Source organism: Microcaecilia unicolor, chromosome 3 (genome assembly GCF_901765095.1).
Source record: "Microcaecilia unicolor chromosome 3, aMicUni1.1, whole genome shotgun sequence".
In the NCBI taxonomy this organism is placed as follows: domain Eukaryota; kingdom Metazoa; phylum Chordata; class Amphibia; order Gymnophiona; family Siphonopidae; genus Microcaecilia; species Microcaecilia unicolor.
In genome coordinates this window covers 30,437,967-30,464,737 of record NC_044033.1, presented here as the reverse complement: position 1 = coordinate 30,464,737, position 26,771 = coordinate 30,437,967, and the positions used below count along the sequence as shown (strand labels likewise).

The window sequence follows — 26,771 nt, the reverse complement described above, 5'->3', positions numbered from 1 at the left end:
TATTTACTCTAATTATAAACAGAATGTTTGTTAGTGACAAAATTGTCAACTTGAAGGGCAGAATTAATTTGCGGGACTTTGATGGTACTGTATGCAGTTAAATGTAGATTAAAATAAAATTTTATTTGACTGGTTAGTCATATCCTGTTACATTAGTGAGTGCTCAATAGAAGGAAAGGCTCAACAAGCCCCAGGTACCAGGTCACCGTGGCACCTAGAATTTGCATGTTGGTACCCGGGATTTCATGCCCCTGAATTTTATTTGTAGAGCTGCCTCAAACGGTGCATTTCCCACTTTTGCACCGTGACGCAATTCAGCTCTCTGTAAGCTGGAGACACATTGCAGGAAGTTCAGGAAGTCTCACTGTTTCAGGTTTTTGTGGGACTTGAAACCACAATCAGCCCGAACTTCCTATACCATGCAGCTCAAGGTTACAGAGAGACGAATTGCAGCAGAGAAATAGGAAGCATGTTGTTTCCTCTGTCAGTTCAGTCTGCAAGTTAGAGGAATAGGTGGCAGTGTCAGAGAGAAGACAGACTGGGTGAAGGTTAGGGAGAAGGGTATGAGAGAGAGAGAGAGAGAGAAATACGGGATGACAGCTGGAGAAGGGTATAAGAGAGAGAAACATTGGGTGAACCAGGGGGTGGGGTTATGAGAGAGAAAGACGGGGGGGGGGGGGGGGGGGGAAGAGAAAGCCTGGGTGACGCCTGGGGGGGAGGGGTGTAGGAGAGAGAGAGAGAAAGACTTGGATGAAGCCTAGGGAGGGGGGTATGAGAGAGTGAGACTGGATAAAGCCTGGGGGGGTGTATTAAAGCGAGAAAGACTGGGTGAAGACTGGGGGGGGGATATAAGTAAGAGAGAAAAACTGGGTTGTGTGTGTGTGGGGGGGGGGTTATGAGAAAGAGAAACTGCTGGATATAGTGATAATGTGAAACAGAGAAAATTGCTGTTTTGCTTCCTGTATTAAGGAGGTGCTGTCACACAGCTGACAGCATGCTGGGAGATGGGAAACTTCTGTCAGTGATTTGCAGAGGCACCTTACTGAACTGATTTACTAAAGTTTCTTTGCCCACAGACACAAAATAGGACAAGAGCCTTAGTAAGTCATTTTTCAAAAGAGCTGCTGCTAATTTGGGAGGGGATTCAAACTCCCCCCCCCCCCACCCCAAACTTTACTGGGAACACCTGTGGAAGGGGTGGGGAAGGAAAAACAAGAAAGGTCTCCTCTGCTGATTCCTAGATTTAATTAAAATTTGTCAAAGCCTGATGTAAGATGAAAAGTTGTGCTGATTGTGACAAAATGTTCTAGAATACTGATGATGCTGTTTCTAAATTATTGGTCCAAAATGCAACAAAAGGCACCAAGAGTCTTCAGAAACGGGACACAGTTCCTTTGATTAGTCAAAACAATATTCCAAAATAGACCCGACACGGGCCGTGTTTCGGCGCACAGTGCCTGCGTCAGGGGTCAATAGTGGTCTGTTAAAAATTATCACCAAGCTTCTTCTTTACAAGTTGGAAGCAAAATTCTCAGTGAGAGTCACTCAGTGTAGTAGGAAACGAATGTCCCTGCGTTCCTTAATCAAGGAGCAAAAAAAATTGAACAGTTATAAAAGACAGAAAGTTATATATCTCCTGCAGGTATTGACATTAGATGGTAAACTCAGACTGTTTCAAGACTTGAAAACAGAATATTCTATCCCTCCAAGGATTTTTTCCATTATACACAGCTACAACATTACATCCGATCACTACAATGGACGGACTTAACAGAGGATGTTCAAGAGGAGTTATCCTCTGCCTATTCATTGGGAGCACAAGGGAAGGTTCCCCTAACATATCATCATCGCCACATAAAGGACATGGCCCCTGAGGTTCAATACAAACGGTTGGCAGAGTGTTGGGGGAAGGACTTATCCCTAGAGGTGACTGTAGATTAGCTTAAAGGTCATATCCTCTCCATCTGGAGATTCTCAGTCTATACAACACACTTGAGAACTACAATATAAAATTGTGCTGAGGATGTATGTCGCACCCAGGAGGGCGTTTCACATGGGAATATCCCCATGGGGGTCATGTCCAAAGTGCAGGACGGATGGAGCGACACTGGGCCACATGCTATGGCATTGTAAAGGAATACAAGAATTTTGGAGGGCCATTGTGCACCAAGTATTGGTGTTGTGGAGGGTACGCTGGAAACTAGATGCCCGCCTGTTGTTTGACTTTTATTTGGTCCCAAGGCGTAACGTGAAAGGACTGATGACCTTCTTGAAGAAAACGGTCGTAATAGCCAAGCAATGTATACTGGCCAAATGGATTACAAACAGATACCCTACACTACAGGGATGGAGATTGCGTATGATTACCCTGATGCGGATGGAACGGATAGGTATTAAAATTTTTACTTCAACAACAGGAGAGAGCTGGTTGCAATGCTGGAGCCCATTCTTAAATACTTTAACCTCGGTGGCATGAAGTCACCTTTTGAACAGATAACCATTAAACGACTGAACAATGCTGAAGTACAGAAATATTGCGATGAGAATAATTAGAAAAGGAAGGGATGGGGAGGTGTGGGGGGGGGATGGGGGGAGATAAAGGAAAAGATTATGGTTCATTGATTGTTATGTTAATGGAAATTTTCACAGAGAAAGTTGACGTACAGATCTGTATTGCCCGTTTGCATTAATAAAAATGAGTTAAACATAAAAGACAGGAAGTCCAGGGTGTACAGCAGCTGGCAATCACCTGTGCCCCAATGCTGATAACTGGCGCTGTACGGAACAGCACCGGGACAGTGTGACAAAACACACTTTGTAATACTCAACACTAATAGGATGTAAATATAGGTGCACCGTTAGCGATGAGCATTGGGAATTTAAGGAGGAGGATTGTGCTTGGGACATGCGCACAAGACTTCTCTCTCACCGGGCATGCGCAGAAGAGCTCTTTCTCGCCAGTCGCCAGAACCTGATTGTGAAGTAAAGGGGGGGGGGGGGGAACGTGGGAAAGTGAAGGTAGGCGGATTGGGATTTACGAGATCTGCATAGATCTTGTTTTGAAAATATGGTGTTACCCCCAACACTGTAATTAAAAAAAAAAATAGTAATAATAATAATAAGAGATGGTTTCTGTACTGATTACAAAGGGAAGAGATTTGTATTATTTAAAACTGGCCTCTCTGTTGGCAACTACTAAGTGAAAAGGAGCAAATCTTTTTTGTCCAGTTGCTGCACAACTGGGAATTTTTCAAATATTTGATACTCCTCAAAGTTTCTGGATTTATTGCCCGATCCTTTATCTTTAGCAGCTTGCCAGCTTTTCCGGCTGATGGGCAGTGAAGAATGGACAACATGCAATAAAGTTATACAAAAAGAAGAAGAAAAAAAAGCAGGAACTAGAAATGCCTAGATAAGCCTTACAAAGAGCGTGTAACCAGTGGAAAGGGCAGTTTATTACCGGTATGAAGTGCTTTGCTCTCTGAAGATCAGCCTAACGCCAGCCCTGAACTGGCGTAGTGTTTCTAGCGGTAAGGGCGCCCTCATCCTGTTCACTCTTCTCTGAGCATCGGAGGAGGGAGGGGAAATAGGAAATTACCTCATTTACATCATTCTGACTACATTAGCATGCTATATGCGCTAGACATGGGCGAGTTCATTGTTTCCTTCAGTAAAGGCTGCTGAGTATTGTGCGCTGGTAAATGCAGGTGCTAGTCCAGCGCTAATGGCCTGTGGTGCCCGCATTTGCTTCTGAGCATCGGGGCCCTGGTGGTGTGCCTTGCTGGATTCCCCTCCTACCTGCTAGACTAGGGGGGTTGTATTGTCTGACCCTGCAGTAGGAAAATTCAAGCATACAGATTGGGAGGTATTGAAGAGCACAGGAATAGGTTTGGTGCTGGGAGAGCATCTTGTTTTCACCCAGTTAACCTAGAATGGTGGTTTATAAATGTCAAATATCAGATCAAACCCCTGGAAAAAATATTTTCGAAAAATAATTTAAAAAAGGAGTAAATAGCTAAATCCAAAATTAAAAAATATTTAATCTTCAATCAACTAATAAAGGTTAAAGAGTCCTTAAAGAAATGCTTGAAATAAACTTTTAACTCAAAGATGCCTTGTTTGCTACAATATGACAAAACCTGAATCAAAAAAAGGGAAGATAAGTTGATCTGAAAAAATGCATACAGACCTCTCACGGAGCATAAATAATACAAGTCCACATGGGAATGTATCCCTTCAAAGTATTGTCCAGTTCACCATGGAAGGATTTCCACCATCGCAGATTGCAGATCCAAAATCCAACCAGGCCACAGGTTTCACCCTACCACATAGCTTCATGAGGATCGGTTTCTGTCTTTATAATGTAACGTAACTTGGATTTGTTATCAGATGTTCTACTTTTAATGTGAGCCACATTGAACCCAAACTTGTTTAGGATAATTGTGTGATACAAATGTCATAAATAAAAACTACTTACTTAAGCAGAAAAATATTTCTTAATACTTAACAAAGAATCAAGGAGAGAACCTTTCACAAATATACATGCTCTGATTTATATCCGATGTAAACACTTCCTCCTTAGTAAACATTCAGTCTTACTATTTAGTCCATTTGGCATTAGGGAATACCATCAATATTCCTGTTCTGTCTTGTAAGAAGCTGTTTTCTCCCCCCCCCCCCCCCCCCCCCCCCCCCCCCCCCCCAGTCCTTGCACAGAGGTACACATTTGTTTAATCACAAAATACCTGACATCATCTGAAGAGTGCTTCTCTGTTTGCCAGTGTAACCCCAGCAGAGCTTCTGTTTTGAGCAACGGCTCAATGGCTGATAGGTATTTCATAATCCTTGATTTTATTATCTTAAAGGGCTTACCAGTGTAGATCTTATTACATGGGCAGTTATGTCATAATTTTGAGAGAGGAAGAGGAGAGAGTACCTTAGTTAAAGGGGAACTTACAGGGTTACATAGTAACATAGTAACATAGTAACATAATAGATGACGGCAGAAAAAGACCTGCATGGTCCATCCAGTCTGCCCAACAAGATAAACTCATATGTGTATACCTTACCTTGATTTGTACCTGCCTTTTTCAGGGCACAGACCGTACAAGTCTGCCCAGCAGTATTTCCTGCCTCCCAACCACCAGTCCCGCCTCCCATCACCGGCTCTGGCACAGACCATATAAGTCTGCCCTCCACTATCCTCGCCTCCCAACGACCAACCCCTCTTCCCCCACCTGCTCTGCCACCCAATTTCGGCTAAGCTTCTGAGGATCCATTCCTACTGCACAGGATTCCTTTATGCATATCCCACGCATGTTTGAATTCCGTTACCGTTTTCATCTCTGGAAAGAGCCAGGCCAAACCTGCTGTCTACCAGGCATGCCTAAAGAAAGGAAGCAGTGGGCTTGGGTTGCAGTGTGGCTGGTCCCACCCAGCTAGCAGGGGCATATACTGTAAGGGAACCCTAGATACCACCTTGGTTATGAGCGGGGTTTCATAGCCTATGGTAAAGTGAGAATTCCAGATGATGAAACAGAGGAAAGAGTTGAGTTAATTATTATTATTATTTGTTACATTTGTATCCCACATTTTCTCACCTATTTGCAAGCTCAATGTGGCTTACATAGTACCTTAATGGCGATCACCAGTTTCGGTAGAACAAATACAAGGTGATATAGTAGTAGAGTAAAAGTTCATGTGTGACAGACACATTGGGGAATCATGAGGAGGAGGTTAAATTATGTCCAGTTCGAGCTTTGGTTTTGTTACGTTGCAGGGTTCAGGTGTTTAAGTTGGATGGTTAGGGTATGCCTTTTTGAGCAGAGATGGCCCTTGGCATGTGTAGTGGGCTATTAGACAGCATATATATAATAGAAAATCAACTGTATGTTTCAATTGCTGGGTGATAGATTGCTGTGTTAGAAAATAAAACTGTGATCCTTATTTTTGCACAGAACAATTTGGCTGCTGTGTTTTGTTTCAGTAAACAGTTTGATATGGATGGGAGGAGATTTGTGATACATCAGGGCCATCCATGTTAATGAACCGACACAAAATATCATGCCTCCGTAGGTTCATGATGTTCAACATTGATAAATGAAGGTGGAATCAAAATAAGTACCATAACTGAAATTAAGCAGTCCAGCCAATGATACTATGGAGGGGAATAATCGTACGTCGCCGGCGATCTATTTTGGCGGCAGCGCAACAGCTGGCCAGAACCATATTTTCAAAAAAGATGGCCGGCCATCTTTTTTTTCGATAATACGGTGTGGCCCGGCGAAATGCCTTGGATTTCGCCGGGTTTGAGATCGCCACTTTTGTTTTTCCGCGATATGGAAAAAACTGCCAGCGATCTCAAACCCAGCGAAATCCAAGGCATTTGGCCGTGGGAGGAGCCAGCATTTGTAGTGCAATGGACCCCCTCACATGCCAGGACACCAACCGGGCACCCTAGGGGGCACTTCAAACATCTTTTATAAACAACCAAATTAGCTTCCAGGTGCATAGCACCCTTCCCTTGTGTGCTGAGTCCCCCAAATCCCCCCCCCCCCTCAAACCCACTGCTCACAAGTGTGCACCATTACCCTAGCCCTACGGGCTGAAGGGGGCACCTACATGTGGGTACAGTGGGTTTTGGGGAGTTTGGGAGGGCTCAACATTACCCACCACAAGTGGAACAGGTAGGGGGGGGATGGGCCTGGCTCTGCCTTTCTGCAGTCCACTGCAACCACTGGGGGAGTAAGGGGAGGTCATCCCCCATTCCCTCCGGTGATCATCTGGTCAGTTGGGGCACCTTTTTGAGGCTTGGTCGTGAAAATAAAAGGACCTAGTAAACCCGGCAAAATACTGCTTATCGCCGGGTTTTATTTTTCCATTATCCGCGAAAGCCGACCATCTGGTAGCCACGCCCAAGCCTGCCCATGTCCCGCCTTCGCTTCGCCGCCAACACGCCCCTTTGAACTTTCACCGGCGAGGCGAAGGGAAAGCGGCGAAGCTATCACAAATGTAGCTTTCGATTATACGCTTTTCGCCGCTTTTGCGAAATCGCCAGCCATATCCCGATTTGTGTCAGCAAATAGCCGGCGATTACTTTCGATTATAAGCTGGATGGTGGTTGGAGAGAGTAGATGTAACACAAAAGACAATGCTGTTTTGTTTAAGAAGGAGCTTAATCAGTTCTGTCGCCATCTGATTTGTCCTGTGCTAAACTAGAGAGTGTTAATGATTTTTTTTTTTTTAAAGGTACATAGTAAGGGGTGGTGTAGTGGAAAATAGCTTTTGAAAATAAAGGTCCTTTGTCCTATTTGTGTTTATAAATGTGAAGGCATTAAGATATTTCTTTTGTCTCATTGTTATTAGCTGATATTTGTTTATAGCTTTAAGCTCAACCGGTTTGCCCAGTCATCCTGTTTGATTTGTGTTTGCATGTTTTTGCAGTTGCACTGTGGTGGAAGATATTCATGAATGGGCATACAAATTTAAAATGCCGTCATTAACATGTTAAGGAAGTGTTATTTCTATACACGAGTGGAGGGCAAGAAACTTAGTTCACTATTTTACAAAATGCTTTAATGTTTTGCAGTTACTGCTCATAAATACATTTTGGATTTATTTATTTATTAGGATTTATTTACCACCTTTTTGAAGGAATTCACTCAAGGTGGTGTACAGCTAGAATAGGCCAAATATAAGCAATAGACAATTACAGCAGTAAAAATATTCAAACAATACAAAGTATGGCATAGTATGCTACATTACAATATCAACACAAAACAAAGGTGGAACATATAAATAGATAGAGTAACAGGAGTAAGAAAATAAGGGACTAGTTTAAAGAAAGTTGCTTCAATATTATCTTAGCTAGGGTAATAGTGGATAAACATGTCCTGCTATAGTATGTGCAGCCGGTGTCATTTTGCACTGTTTTACCTGTTAGTGCACTATAAACCGTGCATGATTGATTCTTAGAAATATTTGTTGGAGGGACCATGTCATGGGCAGAGAGTTGGCATTCCTGCATTATCCAGCAGGCATGTAGTAACTGGGTTAGTTAATTAACAGAGTTAACGTGGGAGCACTTAGTGCCTCGTAAATAGGAGGAAGTACATAAGTAATGCCACACTGGGAAAAGACCAAGGGTCCATCGAGCCCAGCACCCTGTCCACGACAGCCGCCAATCCAGGCCAAGGGCACCTGGCAAGCTTCCCAAACGTACAAACATTCTATACATGTTGTTCCTGGATTTGTGGATTTTTCCCAAGTCCATTTAGTAGCGGTTTATAGACCTGTCTTTTAGGAAGCCGTCTAACCCCTTTTTAAACTCTGCCAAGCTAACAGCCTTCACCACGTTTTCCGGCAACGAATCCCAGAGTTTAATTACGCGTTGGGTGAAGAAAAATTTTCTCCGATTTGTTTTAAATTTACTACACTGTAGTTTCATCGCATGCCCCCTAGTCCTAGTATTTTTGGAAAGCGTGAACAGACGCTTCACATCCACCTGTTCCACTCCACTCATTATTTTATATACCTCTATCATGTCTCCCCTCAGCCGTCTCTTCTCCAAGCTGAAAAGCCCTAGCCTCCTTAGTCTTTCTTCATAGGGAAGTCGTCCCATCCCCACTAACATTTTAGTTGCCCTTCGCTGCACCTTTTCCAATTCCGCTATATCTTTCTTGAGATGCAGCGACCAGAACTGGACACAATACTCAAGGTGCAGTCGCACCATGGAGCGATATAACGGCATTATAACATCCTCACACCTGTTTTCCATACCTTCCTAATAATACCCAACATTCTATTCGCTTTCCGAGCCGCAGCAGCACACTGAGCAGAAGGTTTCAGTGTATTATCGACGACGACACCCAGATCCCTTTCTTGGTCCGTAACTCCTAAAGTGGAACCTTGCATGACGTAGCTATAATTCGGGTTCTTTTTTCCCACATGCATCACCTTGCACTTGCTCACATTAAACGTCATCTGCCATTTAGCCGCCCAGTCTCCCAGTCTCGTTAGGTCCTTCTGTAATTTTTCACAATTCTGTCGCGAGTTAACGACTTTGAATAACTTTGTGTCATCAGCAAATTTAATTACTTCGCTAGTTACTCCCATCTCTAAATCATTTATAAAGTAAGTTCTCTTACATTACTTTTTTTGCAGGAACCACTTGCTAATGTTCATATTGGGGCATAAGCTGCAAATATAAATAAAAAGCCAAAAAAAGTACCACATTGTGGGCCCCTTTTACAAAGCAGCACTACCAATTAGCAAATCCAATTCCCATCGGCTTCTTCGCATTAAGGGGTCCTTTTACCAAGCTGTGGGGAAAAAGGGCCCTGCGCTAGCGGTGGAGGCTGTTTTTCCTGGGCATCAGGGCCCTTTTTACTGCAACAGGTAAAAAGCCCCCAAACATCACCATGCAGTAAGAGAACTGTTTAACTTACTGAAGCACAAAGAAGGAATGCAAACGACCCATACTTAAGTTACCAGATTTCCAAGTAGTAAAATAAATATTCCGTGTAAAGGTATATACTTGGCATAATTTGATGTCCAAGGGAAAATATCATGTGTGAGCTGCTGACAATAAAGAGAACATAATAGATATTAGCACTGTATACTTAGAAAGGTAGAAATTCATAATAGGGAAAGGGGGGTGGGATTTGATGTACTGCTTTTCTGTGATTACAATCAAAGCAGTTTGTTATGATTCTGCTGAGACAGGCAGGGGAATGACTGGGACTCGCTTCTGATTGGCCTGTCAGGGATTGAGCTGACGTCTGAAGCAGTAGACGTCAGAAATCAGATCTATTATGCTCTAGCGTTGATTCCTGTTTCCCTCACTCAGTCTGTGTTTGTGTTACAGTGTGTATTCTTTGGAGTTTGTTTGCTCTTCTCGTTGCTCATGGTTTCTGTATGTGCTGGTTGTTACCAGCATGTGCTTGATTGCTTCACTACACTGCACCTGGGTCTGTTCTCTGCCTGGCTCTTGTGTTGTTTTGTCCGTGGTGAGCTCGTCCCTGATTTGTTTGTTTAGTTCCCCTTTCCTAAGTATCAACCCTTTTTGTGCAGAGCTTGGTATCTGCCTTCTGTAAGTCCTGCCTCTGTTGGTAGCCTCTCTGTCCGTTGTAATTGTTCCTGTTTGCTTGTTTAAGTTTCCCTGTTTAGCCATTCCTGTGGAGCTTCGCTCTTTATAGAGTCCATGTCTACAGTGTCCCATTCTGTCCCCGGCTTTCCCTTTTTCCCTGTGGGCTTTGCCCTCTGCTACCTATGTTTCTGTGTAGCCTTTGTTTGCATTCTCTCCCTCTGGTCGTAGTCTGTATCTGCCAGTGTTTGTCTCTCTCCCTTCCCTTGTGTCACTAGCTAGCGCTGTGTGCGTTGCATGAGCTCCAGTCCCTTCGGGGACCTCTCATTGTTCTTTTCCCTTTCCTAGTGTATGACTCGGTTCCAGTTCAGCTGTTTGGCCCATATGCTTGGACTCTGTACAAGTGGGTTCCGTATCGGCCGTGAGGCCTGCCTGTGTGGTCTATCTCCCTTTTCTGGTGGTGCTTGTTGATTGTCCTGAGTGTGTGGGGCCTTTTGGCCATGGTATTACTTAGCACCTGTTTGGCCTACCCTAGGCCTTGGCCAAGGTTCTTCCTAAGCCTAGGCACAAGGGCTCATGAGCAGATTAACACAGTTAACATATTATATACAGGTACTTATTTTGTACCTGGGGCAACGGAGAGTTAAGTGATTTGCCCAGAGTCACAAGGAGCTGCAGTGGGAATCGAACTTGGTTCCCCTGGTTCTTATACCTCTGCTGTATTAGGCTACCCATTTTACAGTATATGATAGCAGAATATATTAGTTCACAAACTAACAATAATATTATATTATCTTAATATGGGTGGTAGAAGCCCATAGCATAGATACCAAATGGCTTAAATTTGATCAAAATAGAAGAACAGGCCAGCACTCTGAATTGAAATTAAAGGGTGGAATATAGTGGACAGGCCAAAACAATAGGACATAGGATTTCTGTGAAATGTTTCACAAAATTAGCCCCCCCTCACCCCCCAAATGTTTTTGAAGTTTTAAAAATGTAAGATAAGGAGCTGTGCCCGCTGTTGCTGCTGGTTTCTTCCCAGATCTGAATCCATCTACCCAATAATTGAGTTATAGGTAGAATTAAAGGACCACAGGTTTATTTGCAAAATTACCAAACCCCATTCATACCTATTTTAGGGAACCTAGGTACCCTGAAATTGTCAGGTCTTCCAGCTGCTGGAATTATACTTGTAAAATGTGAATAGTCAGTATTTGCCACAGGGGGGCCACTGTGGGCCTCCAGTACTAGGTGGTTGGTCCTTCCAGTTCTATGACCCTTCACTTCCTACTGCTGGTCATCTTGTTTTCCTGGGCTACAACTGTGAATCACTCAACAAATGATTCATAGAATAATACTTTATTTTTTTATCTCTGTAGTTATGCATTTGCCACTTGTTTGCTGATCTAATTCTTTGAAGAGTTGTCTTTTTTCCCCCCTCTTCTTTTCTTTTGCAGATTCTTTTGCTTCTTTCCATATGTATATTGGTGTATTTTCATTCCTTCCTTTTACTCATTGGAACGCTTGTCCAAGTTTAATGAAGAAGATAGTTTGGATGCTTACTTTTATATTTCAAATGCTTTTGTGTATTTGGGTCTGATGATGCTGTTAAGTAAGCCTGGAGACCTATAAAAGTAGTACTATAGGTATAATCTATTTCTATAACTACTACTACTACTACTATTTAACATTTCTAAAGCGCTACTAGGGTTATGCAGCGCTGTACAATTTAACATAGAAGGACAGTCCCTGCTCAAAGAGCTTACAATCTAATGGACAAATGTACAGTCAGTCAAGTAGTGTTTCACTTTTTCAACATATGAAATGATTTCTGTATTAAAGACTTGACTTGGGGAGTAAAGGTCAAAAGACTATCCACCTCCACCTTCAAGATCATGAAGCAATATTCCAAAGTAAAAATATTTGCTCCAGTGCACAAATGCTGAGGACGCTTGAATGAATCAAACAGGCCTAACCACAAGAATTTTGTTTATTTCCTATTCAACTTTAGTCGATGGGCTAAGATCCAATCTACAATTAGTTGTACACACAAAGGGACAGATTTTATATATGGTGCCTAAAAAATCTGCGCGGAAAACATTTCTACTTAAGTGTATTCTATAAGAGGTGCCAAGATTTAGGTGTGGTATACAGAAAAGGCTTAGCTGATTTCCTATCGCCAAAAACTACGCACCTCCATTTACACCAACAAAAACGTGGCATACATCTCGGCGTGTAGATTTAGATGCAGAGGGCCTTATTGTATGCCTAAATTTCAAAACCCACCCACAAAACGCCCATTTCCCCGCCCATTACCATACCTCATTTTGCCTGCGCGCGTTAGAATTTAGGCACGCTGCTTTACAGAATAAACTTAGCGAGTTGTGCACATAAATTCTAATTATTGCTAATTAGTGTTCATTATTGCTTGCTGAGCTGTTATCAACACTGATTGGCTTGTCAATTAGGTTACGTGCGTTATTATAAGGCCCATTCTTCCTTTGGCTTGTGATTGTACAGTCTTGTTGTACACTTTCTTATAAACGAGCTTGCGTGTATGGAGGAGTTGTTTGTATATCCATTTTTCAAGATCTTTAAGATGCCAGTCTACAGTTCTAAAGCTGTATGGGAAGTACCACCTGATTTAGTGACGTCTATCTTATTCTGTGATGCCAATGCACTTTTCAGTATCAATCTAGTCTCCTGTAATAGTAAAACTTTTTTCTCCCAGTGAATTATCCTTGATTGTTGCTCCTTCTTCTACTCTTAGATATATATATATAACTTCCTGTTCAAGTTCCCTTATCTTAACATCATCGGTCAAAGGAGATGTTGACAGTTATACTCAATTTTCCTTTAAGAAAGCTGACTTAGCACATTTGTCCAGGACAAAAGTGATCTGAGAAGCTTTTCACTACATGGAGTTGTTCCTCTAATTGTTGGGCTCTGGAACTGCAGAGCTCCAAGTCATCTACAAACCTTTGGATTGTTACCATTGTTAGGATTAAGACTAAACCCATAGCCATACTAGTTAATAGCAATACTCATTAAATGAAGCACTGTACAAAACAAAAGTGACAGAGTTTTACAGGATCTGCGCTAGGAAAGAACAACTGTCCATCTTTATACTTCAGAAGGAGTATGGTTTGCCATATTTTCATTGTGAACTTAATGTATTCGATCAATTCAGGGTTTATTTTGTACATTTCCAGTCAATTTATTATTCAGGAATATGGGAGACTATCAAAGCCTTTCTTATAGGCAGTCTCTGCTTTACTGAGATTTCTTCTCCTCTTAGTGTTGGCTATGATGGCGTTATTCAGCACATATTTGTTGTTATTTTTGAAATATGTAGTTATATTTTAATGTAGTCTTTTTTTTTTTTATTTTTTTTTTTAGTATTTATGTGTTTTGGTCATAGTACAGTCTTTAGTTGTTGTTTTTTTTTTTACATATTACATCCTCTCAGTCTAAACAACAGCCTAGTTTTTTTTACTCCTTCCTAGAGAGGATTGCCACCATACAGTTGTCCATGCCAAGTAACCTACCAGTCAGAGGGAGACTCATCCTCTTTCAACAGAGGTGGCCTCTGATAACCTCTGACTTTGGGTGCTACACACCATACAGCATGGTCATGCTCTGCGTTGGGAAAAAAGACGTCCCAACCATCCACGAAGAGAGTCTTATTTTAACTTTCTCCAAATGATAGGAGGAGGTGGGCTGTCCTTCATGGGATGGCCCTATGGGCCACATCCTGAGTGGCAAGGAAAACAGCTTGGTGGACAGACTGAGCAGAGTGATGCAACCTCACGAGTGGTCTCTCAACATATGGGCATAGCTTGCAAGACCTTCTAAGAGTTGGGCACCCCCTTGGTGGAACTTTTTGCCACTCATCTCACTCATCTGTACTTACTGTAAACCGCCAAGCGTTCTACGTATTGTGAGGGTTATAAATGTTTTAAATAAATAAATAAAGTCCCTCAGTTCTGTTCCAGGCTCTGGTCACATGGCAGACTAGCATCAGATGCCTTTCTCCTACATTGGTGGTGGTGGTCTTCTGTATAAGTATCCTCCCAAACCTCTCGTAGAGAAGACTTTACTGAAACTCAAACAAAATTGGGGAGCCATGATCCTGAACACCCTGAACTGGCCGAGGCAGATCTGGTTCCCACCACTTCTGGAGTTGTCCTACTAAGAACCATAAAGGCTGGTGACCTTCATCACGTAGAACAAAGGGTCCCTTCTGCAACCCATCCTCCAGACCCTGGCTCTCACAGCCTGGATGTTGAAAGCATAGAATTTCAGTCTTTGAATTTGCCTGAGGGTGGCTCCAACATGTTGCTCACTTCTAGGAAAGATTCCACTAAGAGATGTTATTCTTTTAAATGGAAGAGGTTCGATCTCTGGTATGAGGGCAAGGCCCTAGATCCTCTTACTTGTACACAAAATCTGCTCAAATACCTCCTGCACCTCTCTGAATCTGAAAACCAACTCTGTAAGGGTACACCTCAGTGCAATCAGTGCTTATCTTCTGATATAGGGTAAGCCCATCTCTGTTCAGCCTCTTGTTTTTTGATTCACGAGAGGTTTGCTGTTGACAAAGCCCCCGTTCAAACTTCCTGTGTCATGGGATGTCAATGTTGTTCTCACCCAATTGATGAAACTCCTTTTGAAACACTGGACTCCTATCATCTGAAGTATCTAACCTGGAAAGTTGTGTTTTTAGTGGTAGTCACTTCAGCTTTCAGAATCCACCTTATACAAAATTTCATCACAACAGAGTGGTGGCAGAGTTGCATCTTAATCAGTCAATCATTCTGGCAACTTTCTTCCCCAAACCTCATGCCCATGCTGATTAAAGCGCACTGCATACCTTAGACTGCAAGCAAGCCTTAATCTTCTATGTGGAGAGGACTAAAGCCCATAGACAGTCCACCCAGCTTTTTGTTTCTTTTGATCCAAATAGGATAGGGGTTGTCATCGGCAAATACACAATTTCCAATTGGCTAGCAAATTGCATATCCTTCATTTATAGGCTAACTCTTGGGGGTCATGTCACGGCTCATCATGTCGGCGTCATGGCTACATCCATAACCTACTTGAGGTCAGCCTCCATTGAGGAGATATACAAGGCTGCAACGTGGTCTTCAGTCCACACATTCACATCACTCTACTGCCTTGAGCAGAATACTCGACGTGACAGCTACTTTGGTTAGGCAGTCCTGCAGGATTTGTTTGGTGTCTAGAATCAAACTCATCCTCATAGGCCCAGTTTTGTTTTATTGCAAGCTACTCCTTCACAACCAGTTTGTATATAATTTCAGGTTAATTGACTTCAAGGCCTCAACATTTTGAATCCCTATTGTTCTCGCATTGTTGTTTTTGGTGAGCCTAGTAGCTAGGCATGCCCACATGTGAGAATACAACTGGCCTGCTTGTCCTACGAGAAAGCAAAGTTACTCACCTGTAGCAGGTGTTCTTTGAGGACAACAGGCCCAGAATTCTCACATACCCTCTCACATGCCTTAGGAGTTTTCTTCTTCAGCTATATCATTTGACTGATGGACCCGCACTCGTGCATGTGTGGCTGGATGCTGCTTGAAGTTTCTTTAGCTAATACACACTAGGCTACGTCCGCATTGGGCTCCATTGGATGATGTCACCCACACATGAGAATACTTGGCCTGTTGTCCTGGGAGAACACCTGCAGCAGATGAGTAACTTTGCTCTCTTGTTGTACGATATAACCTTAGCACATATACTTGAGTAGGATTCAGTTTTAGAAATTGGTAAATACATATTGGGATCATTTTACTAAGCTGTGGAAAAATCTGGGCTTAACACAGGTTAACATGAGATTTTCTGGCGCATTAAATCCAGACTGAATGCAGCATTTTTCAGGGCTTTTCCTTTTGCGTTCATTCCAATTCATGTGCTAGTGTTCCCGTAAGTGCACGGTACCTACAGAGAATTAACAAGGGAGCATTTACTGCCTCCTATTCATAAAGTGCTAACTGAATAATTTGGGAGAGCTCATTTTCTGCACATGACATGCCACCTCCTAAAAATATTTTTTAAAAATAGGTAACATGCTTATTAGTATGTAAAGACATCCAGTTAGCCCTCAAGATGCATGACGTGCCTGAAGAAGGGGGGGGGGGGGTATTGATACTGAAACCTGAAAGGGCCTCTGGTTCCATCTCCAGTGCATTGGAGGCGGAAGCTTCACCAAGGCATGAGAGATCCTCAGTGTCTTGATACTCGCTTTCAAGGCCTAACACCAAAGTCAGTAAGCTGCAAAATTCAGGGACCCAGACTTCTCCTTTGTTCAGAGTCTGACTCTGAGCACTCCTGGAGCTTTGATTATGAGACAGATGTATTTTTAAAAGATGGTTCAACTGGCTTTTTATCAGACCTCTCCCCCTCCTCAGAGAAGAAAATTACTACTACTACTACTACTACTTAGCATTTCTATAGCGCTACTAGGGTTACGCAGCGCTGTACAAGTTAAAACATGGGGAAGGACAGTCCCTGCTCAAGAGAGCTTACAATCTAAAGGTAACAAACTATGTAGTCAGTGTAGTCAGTGTATCATGAATGGGGAAGGTGGTTAGGTGCCGAAAGCAAGGGAGAAGAGATGGGTTTTGAGTAAGGACTTAAAGATGGGCAGGGAGGGCGCATGGCGTATGGGCTCGGGGAGTCTGTTCCAGGCATAAGGTGATGCGAGGCAGAAGGGACGGAGTCTGGAGTTAGCAGTAGTGGAGAAGGGTACAGATAGGAGTGATTTGTCCTGAGAGCGGAGGTTACGGGTGGGGACATAGGGGGAGAGGAGGGTAGAGAGGTAATGGGGGGCTGCAGATTGAGAGCATTTGAAGGTCATTAGGAGAAGCTTGAACTGAATACGGTAGCGAATCGGGAGCCAGTGAAGCGACTTGAGGAGAGGGGTGATATGAGAGTATCGGTTCACGCGGTAGATAAGACGTGCAGCGGAATTTTGGACAGATTGAAGGGGGGATAAGTGGCTAAGCGGGAGACCAGCAAGGAGAAGGTTGCAATAGTCAAGACGAGAGGTAACGAGTGAGTGGACGAGGGTTCAGGTGGTCTGTTCAGAGAGGAATGGGCGGATTTTGCTAATATTATAGAGGAAGAAGTGACAGGTCTTAGCTGTCTGCTGGATATGGGCAGAGAAGGAGAGGGAGGAGTCGAAAATGACTCCGAGATTGCGGGCTGACAAGACGGGGAGGATGAGGGCGTTGTCAACAGAGACAGAGAGTGGGGGAAGAGGAGAGGAGGGTTTGGGTGGGAAGACAAGGAGCTCAGTCTTTGCCATGTTCAGTTTCAGATGACGGTTGGACATCCAGGCGGCGATATCTGAGAGGCAGGCCGAGACTGGAGGACTTCTCATTCATTGATTTTGTGAGGGAAATGGCTGAGGACATGCCATTTAGAGATGGAGGAAAAACTCAGGCAAAAATATTGGACATCTCCAATCCTCATCTGCACGAGGAAGCTGTGACAGTGTCCGTTCACAGAAAACTAAAGGATGTGTAGATGCGAATGTGGGAGACCCCCTTCTCTGTAGCATTCTTTAGCAAGTTTGAGTCTATGTATAGGTTCCAAATGGCTCCCAGACTGCATAAGCAGCAGCAACTTCCTGACCATTCCATAGCAGTTGAATCTAATCTCAAAGGAGCCAAAGGCAAAACTCATTTTTTGGTGCCATCTTCAGACATTGGAATCTATTGGGAGAAAGTTTTTCAGAAAGCTATACTCACTTCTCACATAGCTTCTTATTATCAATACTTCTTAGTCATGTACTTGTGAAACATTGTGTTCAGTGCTATGGAGTTTTAAGATACTCTCCCTTGGGAGAAGACTGAGAAATTCTGTTCCTTCCCTACCTTCCATCTCTGACTTTGATCTTTTGCTTTCTTCCATTTATTTTCTGTTTCTCTCCTCAGATTTTATTCCTCCTCACCATTCAGTCCTTCATCTCTTTCTTTTTTTTTACTGCATCTGCTGCAGCTTTACATTTCCCTCACCCCCATCCTCCCATTCCCCAACTCTCCCTCGTCTTCCCCAGCCTCTTTCTAGCTCCTCGTCTTTCTATCTCCCCACCACAATCAATGTCCACCATTTCTCCTTGCTTTTCCTCCCATGTCCAGTATCTCCACCTCTCTTCCCTTCCTCCATTTCATGTCCAACACCTCGCCCTCTCCCTTCCCCCATGTTCTGTGCCTAGCCTGTCCCTTTCTCTTCCCCAGTTTTCCTATAGTCCAGCTTCTCCACATCTTACTATCTCTTTCTTAGGCGCTGTATCCTGCATCTCCCCTTCTCTTCCCTATCCACTGTGTCTTGCATCTCTCCTTTCCACCCCTACCTCATCTCCCCCTTCTTTCCCTCCCCCTCCCAGGCCTCCTCTTCTCACTGCTGCTGCTGTCATCACCATCTTGCCTTCACCAGAGATCACAACACCAAAGAAGAATTAATACTCAGTCTTTGAGCACATATTCACTCTACCATAATATCACCTTGATATTACTCGCAACTTGTATTGTTCACACCGGAATCGGTTAACGCCACATTGAGCCTGCAAAGAAGTGGGAAAATGGGGATACAAATGCAACAAATAAATAAATAAAATATTCACACTCAAGGCTTTCTGAATCCCACTCTCTCTGATGCAAATTAGGGAGAGGGACGCAGCAGGCTATGGGCATGCACAGGTGCTCAAAAGGCTGTTGCTGCACTGATTGTTTTTTTAGTGCTACTGTTGTGCCGCGCTGGTGCCAACCCAGAATTGTGCTGCCCTAAACAGATAACCTAGTTTGTATACTGATAGTGGCGGTCCTGTATGCCTGCACAATTTACAGTAAAATAAGACGGTATTTACCTGAAGGTTTATTAGAATTCATAATCCTTCCCCTCATCATCCCTTTGTTTTGCCTTCTATTGCCCCCCCCCCCCCCCCCATATCCTCCCTTCCGCATCTTTCCTAGCAATTGTTTCTGCATCCTTTCCTATTAAAGAAGTGGAGTTCTTTTTCATGTTTCAATTGAATTTACTGTTCACCGCCTTGTTACTGTTTGAAGGAAAGGCAGTATATCAACTAAAACAAGCCATAAGATATTTCAGGTTGTGTTACCTTTTATTGGACCATCATAACTTTTCAAAGATGATCTTAAGAAGCTTTTGAAACCACTATTAGTTTTTAGAATATTACTAAAACAAGAACTTTTCTGTGCTTGGTTCATTCCATGTAAGATGCAGATGTAAACAGCGATGATCTGGTTGATATAGTGTATATGAAGCTTCAGAAGATGTTTGATAAATTCCAGCATGAGAGACTCCTTAGGAAATTAGAGTCACAGGACAGGAGGCTATGCCCTTTTGGATTGTAGACTGGCAAAAAGACAGGAAAGAAAAGACTAAATGATGGTTTGTCCACATGGAAAGGTTTACCAGTGGAGTGCTGGGACCTGTAATGTTTAACAGATTCATAAATGATTTGGCAATAGGAGTGACGATTAAGGTGATGAAATTTATAGATGACACAAAATTATTCAAAGCTGTTAAAACAGCAGAGGATTGCAAGAATTTACAGTAGGATCTTGTGAGACTAAGAGATTGGACATCTAAATGGTAGATGAAATTCTAATGTGGACAAGTACAAAGTGATGCACATAGGGTAAAATAATCCTTACTACAGGTACAAAATTCTAGGTTCTGAGTTAGGAGTCGTTACCCAAGAAAAAGATCGTTGAGTTATTGTGGATAATACATTGAAATTTTCTGCCCAATGCACCACAGCTGCCCAAAATGGGATTATAATTTTAGGAATTATTCAGAAAGAAATAGAGAACAAAAGTTTGGCTATTTTATGCCTTTCTATTGATCCATGATGCAACCACACCTTGAGAGCTGTTCTGTTCGATCCATCTCAAAAAAGGTAGAGTGGAATTAGAAATGTTTTTGAGAAGGGGGACAAAAATGTTGAAGGAGATTTAACAGCTCTCTGGGGAGAGCTTTTCAACTTGGAAAAGAGAAGAATGAGAGGGGATATAACCATGATTGTGGTAGAACAGTTAAATAGGGAACAATTGTTTAACCATTCAAGCAACATAAAAACAAGAGGACACTCTAAGAAACAAATGGCCTATGGATTGAAAACAAAGCATAGAAAGTTTTTTTTCATGCAGGACATATTTAAGCTGTAGAATCTGTTACCAGAAGATGTTGTCGAGGCAACTAACATAGCAGGATTCAAAAGAAGTTTGGGGAAAGTCATGGAGAAAAATACTATATAAAAATATTATTAGCCAGGTAAGAGAGACATTGCTCGTTCCTTGTAATGAGCTATGAGAAATAGACTTACTTTTAGGGATCTGCTAGTTACTCGTGATTTAGACTGGGTACTATTGGAGATGGGCTACTGGGCCCACTAGACTGCATTCTGGCTCAGCATGGCTTTTCTTATGTTCTTAAATGCCTTTGTTGTATCTTTGTGATTTGTCTACTCCTATTGTTTGGATAATGATAGGTAAACTTTGAAGCTCAGAAAGAATTGTGAGCTTGCTTGTCTCAATCACAATTGTAAGAATGCATATAAACTCTATTGTAGAGAGAGAGAGAGATTAAATGAATACAAATAAATATTTAAATATGTGGTGGTGAGGAATTATGAATATTATTTTAATCTTTTTGGGTTTTTTTGTGTTATAAAATGGATAAAGTTTTGGAATGTTGCTTGGTACGTTCAAAGTGTATATGTGTAGTTGTATCAAAGAGGATGTAGTTATATGTCAGTGAATTTGTAAACCGTTTAGTAGAAAATATACTTCTAGTTTTATTGATTGGTACTACCTAATTGTGTTGTTTTTTAAAAATTTGTAACATTTTAAAAGAGCTTTAGTTGAAATGTTTTAATTCCTTCTTATCAGCAAAATTGCAATACACCACTAAGTGGTGCTAGTGTTACATTTAAACTGTTACCACTCCATGTAAGACTCAGAATAATCATTGAAAAAAGCAAAATGTTACCATAATGTCTAATTTTTCCTGGCAGCTGTTTAGTTGGTAGGCAAGTTATAACCTTATGTATAACATGGGAGATTCCATTGATTTTGTTTTAATTCTATTCAAAATTTATACATAGCAATTTAAAAAGTTGTCTGAGTATTTTTGTATGTTACAGGAAGTTACTCTTTTCCGACTGATAAAGAAAACAATGTACTAAAGAGAAACTGATTATAAATCTTTCTATTTTAAAACATTTCTTATCTTTTTATAGGAAATTAGCTTTTCTAAAATTGCTTGCCTTATGTGTGTAAAGTTTTATTTTTTATTTATAAACTAGCAGTTGAGCCCGTAAAAACGGGCTGGTATTGGGGTTTTCCTTCCTTCCTTCCTTCCCCCTCCCTCCCTCCCCGCGAGGTCGCCACTGCTACCGTTCCCCCCCCCCCCCCCCCCCCCGGAGTCGCCGCCATCCCTCCACCCGGCCCGGGCCCTCTCTCTCTCCGCTACTAAACTTACACATCCATTCGCCGGAACGCAGCATGCACATCAGCTGAGCTGCCTTCGGCCCTTCCTTCTCTGCCTGTGTCCCGCCCTCCTGTGACGTAACGTCATCGAGGGCGGGACACAGGCAGGGAAGGAAGGCCGATGGCAGCTCAGCTGATGTGCATGCTGCGTTCCGGCGAATGGATGTGTAAGTTTAGTAGCGGAGAGAGGGCCCGGGCCGGGTGTGTGTGTGTGTGTGTGTGGGGGGGGGGGGGGGGGGGTAACGGTAGCGGTGACCTCGGGTGGGCGGGTGCGGTATCAACTTCGGCGGCGCAGTTTCCCTCTCTGTCCCGCCCTCGTCATCACGTATTGACGCGGGGGCGGGACAGAGAGGGAAGTCTCTACTGCGCATTTGCGAGTGAATCGGTCACTCGCCGTTTATATGTTTGATAGCTGCGTACGACTGGTAGCGCTATAGAAATGATTTATAGTAGTAGCAATACTGCAAAGGCCTAAAAGATTATGATGCAGTTTACAAAAAATCTATATAAGAGTGAATGGAGAAGACACAGGGCATATTGCAACCATACAGGAGATTCATATATATGACATTATTGCTAGTCAAAAAGACTATTTTGCAATTTTGGACCTCCGCTGAGAGTGTACCAATTGAAGCCTGGAAGACCAGGATGCAGGAAGTCGGCAAATATGAAAGCCGGATCTATGCCAAATCTCTAAAATCCATAAACAAGCAATATTCGAAGGTGTGGACAGATTGTTTACAGCAGTTAGGGTAAAGAGGGAAGGTGGCGGGGATGGGATGGGAGGGAAGGAGGCAGGGTGTGTTTCTGAAGCGACTGGTGTGAGAATGAATGTGAGGGAATGGGATGTTTGCGATGAATGGATAGGGGGTATTTTAAAAAGCCGACACGTTTATGGCATTACAAAACCTAAGTTGTTAAATCTTTGTTTACTATTGGATGCTGTTCAGGCTATCTACTGTATGGAATTGCTTTTGATACTACCTGCAACATTGTAGATGTGCCTATGTATCGCATTGGTGACAATAAAAATTAATTAAAAAAAAAAAAGAAAAGGGTTATATTATGTGCTGGGAGCCTGTATGATGAGTAGATGAGAAAATAAGCATAAACAGGTGAGTTTTGATGGCAGTTTTGAACCTGGGGTAGGATGATTTGAGGTAGACGTGATGGGGGGGAGGGGGAGAGAATTCCAGAGCTTGGGACCTGCATAACTGAGGACGGAGGCATGAGTGATGTCAAGGTGGATGACAGAATGCGGAGGAAGTGTAAGCTGGCCAGTTAGTAGAATGGAGTGTGCGGGGGAAGGAAGTGTATACGTAGTGAGCAAGTGGTTGATATAGTCTGGAACAGACGGGAGACAATCCTTGAAAACTAACATGAGGAGTTTGAATTTAGCGCAGGTGGACATTGGCAGCCAGTGCTCCACCTGGAGAAGGGGTTGACATGATCAGATGGTCTGGAGTTGTGTAATGGATGAACCGCAGTAGATTGAACGAGCTGTAGATGCTTCAGAGTATAAAGGAATGCCAGTATAAAGAGAATTACAGTAGTCAAGATGGGTGATTACTAAACTGAGGAGGAGAGTGTGAATAGCCTGAGTGGAGAGAAGGGATCTAACTGAGCAGATTTGATGGAGTGCAAAGAAAGAAGACTGAAGGAAGATGTCAGTTTGTGGTTTAGAGGTAAGTCAGTTGACAAAAACAACACCAAGGATTTTGAGGGAGTCTTTATAAAGGAGAGGGTGATACTAGGGGGGATAAGGGACTGGTGCATAGGGATTGGATATTATCAGTGTGTCAGAATGGAATACAGTTTTTGTACTGTATTACTATTAGGAGAGGTGCAAGAAAAATGTTGAAGCGAATTGAAGTAAAGATGGAGTCTTGGGGCATGCCAGAAAGTAATTGGAATGTGGTGGAATGAGACTGTTGGTGTGATAGTTGGCAGGTGTGCTCAAGAGAGGAAGCTCATGCACCAACTAAGGACTATACCCAACATCACTGTTCCCCCTAAGCTGAATGGGAGTCCTCGATCTACAGTCTTGCCAGTGGATGGTGCTGTTTCACTATCACATTTTCAATAATGAGGGACAGTCAAGCTCTACAGGACTCCAGCCATTGAAAACACAATATTGAAACACCAATCCTCACTGGCAGCAATGTAGTTGGAGGACTCCCGCTAAGCTTAGAGGGAACAGTGCCCAAGATACCAATGAGTGGAGACAGGTGAGTAATAGATTGTGATTGACAAGGTGAAATGCTGAAGACAAGTCAAGGGAGACCAGACCACCACCACAGAGTGGTGTCGGTCCAAAGAGGTTCTGATGGTGTTGTGGAAAGCAGATAAGGATGGTCTTGGTGCTATGGTTCTTTCAGAAGCCAGCCTGAAAGGGATAAAGAAGAGTGACTTTGGCGAATGCCGAGAGTTCAGAGAGAACTATTCTTTCAAGGACCTTGGAGAGAAAAGGGAAGTTAGACTGGATCAACTGGATCAAGAGTAGGATTTTTCAGCAATGGTACAATCAGGGTGGGTTTCCAAGGTTGGGGGAAGACACCCAAAGTGAGACTAGACTGAAAGATAGGGAGAAATAGTGAGAGAACATGGGGTGCAAGCTATTTGAAGAGATGGGCTGGCCATGGGTCGGTGGCAGAGAAAGAGGGGGGTTCATGTCTTTCATGGCTTTCAAAAGAGTGAATAGTGAGATTGATTTGAAAGAATCCCAGGTGGAGAGAGGGGTAGAGAAACAAATCTCTGTAAACCTAGAAGATGTTATGGGTCTGTTTGACAAACTGAAGAGCAGCAAATCGTCTGGACTATTTATTTTTTGTTACTATATATGTTAGTAAAAGTCCCTTCTATTTTTTTTTATTGTTTATGTTATATTATTTGTTGTACTCCATGTGAAGAGGACTTTGTCCAGAAAAAAGCAGAACGTATTAAAATTAAAAATTGTCATAATATTTTGTATATTTGTTTATCAAACTTACAAAATATTCCACCAGTGTTCCCAGTCATTATTCATCAAATATTTAGGGTTCAATATTCAGAGGGGTTTATCCAGCTAACTGGCCAAGTAAGCAAAAAGGCTGTCCTAACTTTAAGAAGGCAGTGCCCAGTTAACTTCCTGGTGACCGGAGATGTCCTGATGTTCAATACTGGAAGCCAGGTACGGCTCAGTTCTGCTCACGGTGGTCAGCGGCTTAAAAACTGCTCATCACCGCCAGTTCAGTAGTGACCTCTTAAATTTCAGTGGTTGTTACGCTGCTGCCCAAGAGCTTATTAGTGCTCTTAGGGCCCTGTTTACTAAGCCGCGTTATAGGTGCGTTAACCATGTACACACATTAGCTGTGTACACGCCTACAATATCCCTAGAGATGTCTACACGGTCAGCGCGTGCGCTAATTGTAGGTGCGTTAAAAATGCTAATTCACCTAAGTAAACAGGGTCCTTATTGTTTAATGCATTATTTAACTTTGCTATTAGGAATATTTTATGTGTAATGTTTGGTTACCTGCATTTTAAATGTCGTTAAAAGTACTTGATTTCCATTGTGCTTCCCATATTTTTTACTATAAGGGATAAGTTATCAAGCTTTTATCACACCTTGATTATCATGGGAGTTGTCATACTGCAGAATAGCAGTCCTGCTGATTGCTGACTACCGTGGTAAATGAATAACTTTTGGCTGGAGTTAGTTTGCTGTCAGTTTAGGGCTGTAACACAAGTTGCACAAGCTCACTTCAAGTTGCCTTATAGCATTTACATAATAATGAGCTACTTTACATGTATTTGCATGTTTTGCATCTCATTACTGTGCAGCCCACAGTGATTTAGATATCACTACATTAGAACAAGACAACCTGTGCTAGTGCCCTTTAAGTCGCATCAAGCACCAAATAATACAGGTTATTGCCCTAGCACAGCTTGATAACTTCCCCCTAAATATAGATATATATTTGGGATGAGTCTAATAAGGTGAATTTAAGAATAGCATCAAAACCACAAAAATCCATCTTATTGTCTCTTCCGTGTGTGTGTATGATATATGAGGAGTTCAAGTTTTTCAACAGTAGGCTACGTGACGAAAAATTTGTATGTGTGAAGACTTCATGAGTATTTTACGCTGTTATAGCATGGGTCATATGTATCAAAATCTTTTAATCTGTTCTGAAATTATGACCTCGTATCCAAATAACTTTGCAGTTCTTCAAAATCATGTGTGCTGGTTAATTGGTTGAAAACAAAAACTTTTGTGGCCTGCATATCAAGTTCAGATGGATTGCATGTTGGATGTTCCTAATAAATATGAAAGTGTATTTTACATAATTCTCTAAATCTGTTATAACTGGCAATTTTTGTTTTGTAGCATTGCCAATGAAGCGGGAGCTTCTATTTATAGTGTAAGTCCAGAGGCTGCCAAGGAGATGCCAGATTTAGACCCAAATCTGAGAAGTGCAGGTATGACTTTTTCTTACAGCTCTCATTTTACATAATCAGTGAGCTTAATATGTGTAGCACTGGAAGATAAGTAGCAATAATGATGCACTGTTTATGGAAATCTGCATTTGGATGTTGAAAGCAGGTTTGGCTTGCTTACACTGATAATATATTCTGTAATAAAATACAAAGTTTTTGTCTTGTTCAACGCAAAACAATTATGGGCCTTTTACTAAAGGGCACTAAGCAGTGAGGGGTTCTTTTACCAAGGTGCGCTAGTGTTTTTAGCACACGCTAAAAATTAACACATGCTAAACGCTAGAGACACATAAGTACATAAGTATTGCCATACTGGGAAAGACCAAAGGTCCATCGAGCCCAGCATCCTGTTTCCAACAGTGGCCAATCCAGATCACAAATACCCGGCAAGATCCCCAAAATGTACAAAACATTTTATACTGCTTATCCCAGAAATAGTGGATTTTCCCCAAAGGAATATAGATTCCCTATAGGAATATAGATTCTATATAACACGCAGCAAGTTGCGCACGTTAAATTGGACATGCGGCCAATTTATGCATGCACCTTAATTTGGTAACGAGCCAATCAGTGATAATTGGCCGATAACCAATTATCAGCAATAATTGGAATTTACACGTGCATCTTTTTAGGCATATTCTAAAAAAAGGCCTGCACAAATTTGA

At 42.3% G+C, this 26,771-nt stretch overlaps 1 protein-coding gene across 3 annotated transcripts in view; it reads left to right on the top strand.

The window, feature by feature from the left end:
- The window catches only part of SRBD1 (S1 RNA binding domain 1), a 283,827-nt gene that overhangs the window by 142,247 nt on the left and 114,809 nt on the right, over positions 1–26,771 (top strand). For all 3 annotated transcript variants that reach the window (XM_030195807.1, XM_030195808.1, XM_030195806.1), the window contains one exon: positions 25,997–26,088. In XM_030195807.1, coding sequence (XP_030051667.1) covers positions 25,997–26,088 — 92 coding nt within the window. The remainder of the gene's footprint in view (positions 1–25,996; positions 26,089–26,771) is intronic.